The 5,905-nt window shown below is 28.2% G+C and overlaps 2 protein-coding genes across 6 annotated transcripts; both read right to left on the bottom strand.

The window, feature by feature from the left end:
* Window positions 1-725: 725 nt before the first annotated feature.
* On the bottom strand, window positions 726-2,305 carry LOC126909609 (putative transcription factor Ovo-like 1). The gene is made up of 3 exons (XM_050692044.1): window positions 2,148-2,305; window positions 1,984-2,058; window positions 726-1,916 (listed from the first exon to the last, which is right to left on the bottom strand). The coding sequence occupies exons 1-3, from the start codon at window positions 2,302-2,304 to the stop codon at window positions 1,690-1,692; spliced, it is 459 nt and encodes a 152-aa protein (XP_050548001.1). The 5' UTR covers window position 2,305; the 3' UTR covers window positions 726-1,689.
* A 653-nt stretch (window positions 2,306-2,958) lies between these two features.
* On the bottom strand, window positions 2,959-5,215 carry LOC126909608 (uncharacterized). 5 transcript variants are annotated; one of them, XR_007705070.1, is made up of 4 exons: window positions 5,051-5,215; window positions 4,815-4,963; window positions 3,943-4,085; window positions 2,959-3,410 (listed from the first exon to the last, which is right to left on the bottom strand). XR_007705070.1 is itself a non-coding variant. In XM_050692040.1 (4 exons), exons 1-4 carry the CDS (start codon window positions 5,202-5,204, stop codon window positions 3,240-3,242), a joined length of 474 nt encoding a protein of 157 aa, XP_050547997.1. In that variant the 5' UTR covers window positions 5,205-5,215; the 3' UTR covers window positions 2,959-3,239. The 5 variants fall into 5 exon arrangements, 4 of the variants coding, with proteins under 4 accessions (XP_050547997.1, XP_050547998.1, XP_050547999.1 ...); XM_050692040.1 differs by lacking the exon at window positions 3,943-4,085 and adding an exon at window positions 4,379-4,449 and having other exon boundaries at window positions 4,886-4,963; XM_050692042.1 differs by lacking the exons at window positions 2,959-3,410; window positions 3,943-4,085 and adding exons at window positions 4,096-4,225; window positions 4,379-4,449 and having other exon boundaries at window positions 4,886-4,963.
* Between the last annotated feature and the right edge of the window lie 690 nt (window positions 5,216-5,905).

Below are 5,905 nucleotides of genomic sequence, written 5' to 3'. Positions count from 1 at the left end.
TAGATATTTCTGAATCTTGTTTTGGCCAGGCCAGAGGAAAATTTAAGAAATATTGGTATCGATATCTCAATAAAATATACTATCTAAAAAATACTTATTCAACAGACGTAAAAAAATCAATAAATAAAAAAAAATTAAAATTGTTTTTGTAATAAAATGCAGANTAAAAAAAATTAAAATTGTTTTTGTAATAAAATGCAGAGTGTTTAAAATCTTTTACAAGTAAGATCAGTCTTAGATTTTGTGTAATTAAATCATCTTATTTAAAGTCTTGAGTCGTTTTTGTAAGCAATTATATAGACTATATTACATATAGTGTAAATCGTATACGTAGTGCGTTTAATACGGAAATCAACACTGGATTACTTAAAATATCATTGTATCACACAGGACGTAAGGTAAGTACAATTTAATCTATGCTTTCGAACTTCCAACAATCTATTGCGTGATAAACCATTAATAATTAATGAGAGAAACAATTAATGAGAAAATTAATTTAAATAAAATTGAAGACAATTAAATCTACATTAAAATTACAAAAATTATAACAATTAATGATTACAATAATCTACTAAGCAAACCCCTAATTTCTTTTTATATTTAACCTACGCTTTCTTTCTTATTCATTTTTATACTCTAATTTTTCTTTTTCTCTTCTTTCTTTTTATTTTTGGTTTATTACAATTTAATATAGTTATGTTTATGATTTACCTGTCAAATGATCATGGTCTGCTACTTTATGATTTTTCTCTGTAAAACCACTTTTACACAAGTCACAGCAGGTTTTCTTTATATGCTCTTCAGTTTCTTCGTGTGTCATACAAATATCAACGTTCGTCTTGAGTAACTCTTTAATTTTCAACACCACTTCAGTTACGTCATCCATGAAACGATTGACTACTTCCTCCGGCTCACTGCTTTTATTTCCTCTGTATAGTTTGGGCGTCGTTTGAATATTATACTGTTGCAATAATTCTATGGGTTCACTGTCGGCTGCTTTTACTATGTATCCATAGCTCATTGCAACATATTCATGAACAAAATTTGTGTTGCCTTTCGTATCTTTGTTGGACTTGACCAGCAGGCTTTCAAAATCAGAATAAATTGCAAATGGAAGTTCCTGTGTTTTGCCCCATGACTCGAACTTTAATTTAGTGCCCTCTTCAGGCATTATAGGTAAGAACGGTTTGTTTTCGCCACAAATTTTTTTATGTTCTTCTAGCGCCTCAACTCCACGTAGTTTATACATTTTAGGTACATTATTAAAGCCCGTGAAACACCGATTACAAAATATCCTTTTTGCTGTATTCTTTGTTATTTGTGATTGTACCAATCGACCAAAATCGGAAATATAAGTGTAATGGCTGTCACCCGCGGCGTTTGACACAATTAACAAATCTATATGGTCTTTACGTTCTTCAGCGCACACTTTCAGCGGATAAACTAAATATTCGGGTTTATTATGTATATCTTTCAATTTTAGTCCGTAAACATTGACTGAAGTATGCGGATTATTTTTTTCGAAAATTTTTATGTCTGAAATCGGTGTTGGGAATGATAAACCGGAGAAATTATAAGAGTTTTCTATAGACTTATAGTTTTGTTCTACTATATGTATTTTACCCTCCGTAACTTTTTTCGCCAATATAGCCCATTTGAAACTTTGTTGATCTATATTTTGCGGGTTTATTACGCTTGATACCCGACTATATTTTCAATATACTTTTTGTAAAACCATAAAATTTGACTATTTAATGATTCACCCGTTTTATGAAAACCGCTCGTCGTAATGTCTAGTAATCGTTTCACCTTTAGCCGTTTACTTTTAATCGTATTGTCGGTGTTACATTGTTTGCGACGTTTAGGACTAATTGCACTGGGGCCTACCTGCATTCTCTCCACAACACTTACATTTTCTAAAAACAAATATTCATATATTAATTTTAGCATATCAATTTTTAATAATATATTTTCTTTACTTACCACTCATTGACATAGCCCTCGAATCAGCATGATTTCCAATAGCAATATTATAGTCCACACCATACTTTACGAGATCTAAAATATTACACTTATATTAACAGTCTACTAATATATTTTCTCTTTTCATATTACTATTTTACTAAATAATCAATTGTAATACTCACGATGAATTGTCTTAACATGACGCGAGAGTGCCCATTTATCCGAAAAAATAGATGGACATAAATAACACCTAAATCGTATACCATCATGACTCTTTAGATGACGTACCAGTCCATGTTTGAATGCAAACACTTTTTCACACTTGTCACAAGAAAACATTTTTAAGACGTTTAACTGTCACTATTAATTTTACTCGAGTAATAATCCGTCTTTTATGCGACAATATTCATTAAATGTAATAAAATCAATTATATATATATGAATCACAAAACATATATCCCCGTAAACTAACCTTTTCTTTCACCACATAAACATTTTTAACTTATAATTACTTATTAATTACAATTTAAAAAGTAATTTCTAAAAAGTGTTCATGTAGATGACGTGTGATATTTACTGTCATGAGAGAGCCCTCCACTCTTAACTTTTCATGTGAAGAGGGCCCTATGCCTTTCACCATATTCCCCCGGCTGTTTACACCGCCCGTCAACCTAGGACAGGGTAAATCCACATTAAGTGGGTGGGGGGGCTATGACTTTCACCATATTCCAACAACCGTTTACACCGCCCGTCAACCTAGGACAGGGTAAACCCACAACATGTGGGTTAGGGGGGGGTCCAAGTNTTTATTTCTTTTAATATAGAAAACATAAATATTTTAAAATTTATATAAAATAATAATATATTATTACCTGAATTTATTAGTTTATTAGAATTCAAGTAAAAGTAAAATAAAACGTAATTAAACAACACCATACATTTTTATCTATTTTTATTTCTAGAACAAATCAAAATAATACATTGTAGACAAAAAAAAATAATTCGAAAATATTAGCTTGGATAATAATATTAAGTTTTTAATTAAAAAATTTCTCTCAAAAACCTCCAACATTACTGTTAGCAATTGGTTTTAAAAACATAGAAAGTACAAAGTCAAGGTATGATCCGGTTGTCTGTTCGTTTTAGACAAACCGGTAACCTCATCTCATCTTGATCACTCTTCGATTACACACTAACTATGCTCAGGAGCGGTTGACTTATTAATTACCACTTGCCATTGTTTATTCAAGCTTTACTTTTCGATTAATTTTTATTTAGTTATCCCATTCATCTAGAGAAAAGTATTCCGATGACGTATCGGAGCTAGAACTGCTCGACATCATACTTGCCCGACGAAACATTGGAATACCTAATGGGTTCATTCTTTCAAAATCATTTTCGTTTATTTTTGGATTTTCTATTACTGAAACTACTGGCTTCACCGGCTATAAAATATTATACTAAGATTGTATATATTTTTAAATATTTTATTTTGACTACTTGATAATTTAAAAAAAAAGATACCCGGAAAATAAATGGATATTAGAGACAAAAAATTAATCTAATGAACACATACAATATTAAACTAAAATGCATAATTCATTTGAAAATATATGTATATTAATACTTCATATTATTATGAATTGTTTAGAATGCGATTCATTAATATTCATTTCATATTCCCTTCATAAGTATGACAAAAAGTTAAAAAACGTAAAAAAATTCATTACAAAAAAAATTATATTTTTTTATAAATTTTATCTGAAGTATTTGATTTGTAATTAAAAATCTTAATTTTTATGAAGCATTGAAAATGCGATTCATTAATATATGACCCACTTCATAAGTATGATATAAAAAAAAATTGAATTATAATCATTAAAATACTATATCGATTTTAGACATTTATTTTGCTTACATTAAGTAATAATATAAAACTTGAACGATACTCTATTGTTAATTGTTAAAGAGGTTTACCTTCAATTTTACGCCGCGTTTGATTTCCTCTATAAAATTTTTTGGTAGAGCTGCTGTTCTATAAACCTTACCTTTGCTTTTTACATTGTTTTCTGATTTTAGTGGCATTAGTAGAGTATGAGGAGGTGGTGAAGGAATGATATCTGGAAAATATTCATATTTAGATAACATAAACAGTGACTTTTTATGTATATATACAAGTACTATCAAAAAGGTTCATTCTTCGAAGATTTTTGTCATCTATAATTGATTTTTCTAATACTTTAACCATTGGACTTACCGGCTATATAAAATTAAAAAATCAAACACATATACTAACTGTTATAATTAATATACTCATTTTAACATTTAATATATTGAGGTAATTGTTTTGCTTACATAAAGCTATAATATATAATTTGCACTATACTCAATTATTAATTATTAAAAATTTTACCTTCAATTTCACGCCGCGTTTGATTTCCTCTATAAGATTTTTTGGTAGACCTGCTGGTCTATCAACCTTACCTTTGCTTTTAATATTATTTTCTGATTTTAGTGGCATTTGTAGAGTATGAGGAGGTGGTGAAGGAATGATATCTGGAAAATATTCATATTTAGATAACATAAACAGTGACTTTTTATGTATATATACAAGTACTATCAAAAAGGTTCATTCTTCGAAGATTTTTGTCATCTATAATTGATTTTTCTAATACTTTAACCATTGGACTTACCGGCTATATAAAATTAAAAAATCAAACACATATACTAACTGTTATAATTAATATACTCATTTTAACATTTAATATATTGAGGTAATTGTTTTGCTTACATAAAGCTATAATATATAATTTGCACTATACTCAATTATTAATTATTAAAAATTTTACCTTCAATTTCACGCCGCGTTTGATTTCCTCTATAAGATTTTTTGGTAGACCTGCTGGTCTATAAACCTTACCTTTGTTTTTAATATTATTTTCTGTTTTTTGTAGAGTTGGTAGAGTTTGGGGAAGTGGTGGAGCAGAAGGAATAAAATCTAAAAAATTTACATATTTATATTGTATTTAAATTTATATAATTTTTTTGCTGTTTTTTTCTATTAAATTTAAAAATATAGAGTTACCATTATTTTGCTGTATATCCATTAACTCGGTTAATGTTTTGTTTATATTTATTTCGTCCGTCTTGCGTTTTTCTTGACCATCATTATTTTTTATCAAGTAATCGGAAGATTCCATTAAATATTTCTGAACAATTTCCTGAACGATTTCGGACATTAATTCTTCAATGTGATCTATTAAAGTAAATTTTGGTAAAATTATGGAAACTTTAAGAAAAAAATAAGTTGTGTAGTCGGAGTACACTTCCTTATTTTTTAAACTAACTCATATATTTTTATAGAATAATAATTTAAAATATAAATATCTACTTCGAATAATGATTTCTAATTTTGAGTCATTTAAAATTTCGCGTTTTATTGACTCCTTCAAATCTGTTATTATGGCAGCCATAGTTTCTTTTCCATTGTCGCGTTTTACGGGTACGCTACCATTTTTTAAAATACATTGTTTTGAATGAATCAATTCTANGGTACGCTACCATTTTTTAAAATACATTGTCTTGAATGAATAAATTCTGACGTTAAATCTTGAATTTTGTCTATAAAATGAAATATAGTTATAAACTATAGACTTTTTTAAGGGGTTTTCTGTAATTATATGTGTGAATAAAGTTTTGTTTTTGAAAATCAAGCTTTTTAGATTGCGTGTGAATTGTATAAGTAAATTTAATATAGTAATATGCTTACTTTTTGTAAGTATAATTTTAAATTACTGATTTACCTCCTTTTTTCTGTAGAACCTTGTGTTTTCTCCCACCATCGTGTTTTTCTGATACATTTCTTTTTTTTAGAAAACTCTTGAAATGTTTTCTTGAATTGATAGACTCTGCATTAAAATCTTGAAGCTCATCTATGTAA

The sequence above is a fragment of the Daktulosphaira vitifoliae genome, unplaced genomic scaffold, assembly GCF_025091365.1.
Source record: "Daktulosphaira vitifoliae isolate Bord-2020 unplaced genomic scaffold, ASM2509136v1 Scaffold_665, whole genome shotgun sequence".
NCBI classification, from domain to species: Eukaryota; Metazoa; Arthropoda; class Insecta; order Hemiptera; family Phylloxeridae; genus Daktulosphaira; species Daktulosphaira vitifoliae.
The sequence above is the reverse complement of the archived record's forward strand: the minus strand, read 5'-3'. Positions and strand labels throughout refer to the sequence as shown.

Excerpts from the sequence above, each read along its gene's own strand:
- LOC126909609 (XM_050692044.1), bottom strand. The coding sequence starts at position 2,304 with ATGTTTTCTTGTGACAAGTGTGAAAAAGTGTTTGCATTCAAACATGGA. Across the intron at positions 2,059-2,147 it reads TCATGTTAAGACAATTCATC|ATCTCGTAAAGTATGGTGTG; the intron begins GTGAGTATTACA and ends GTAATATTTTAG. Across the intron at positions 1,917-1,983 it reads GAGGGCTATGTCAATGAGTG|AAAATGTAAGTGTTGTGGAG; the intron begins GTAAGTAAAGAA and ends ATTTGTTTTTAG.
- LOC126909608 (XM_050692041.1), bottom strand. The coding sequence starts at position 5,204 with ATGTCCGAAATCGTTCAGGAAATTGTTCAGAAATATTTAATGGAATCT. Across the intron at positions 4,964-5,050 it reads GGATATACAGCAAAATAATG|ATTTTATTCCTTCTGCTCCA; the intron begins GTAACTCTATAT and ends TAAATTTTTTAG. Across the intron at positions 3,411-4,814 it reads AACGCGGCGTGAAATTGAAG|CCGGTGAAGCCAGTAGTTTC; the intron begins GTAAAATTTTTA and ends AATATTTTATAG.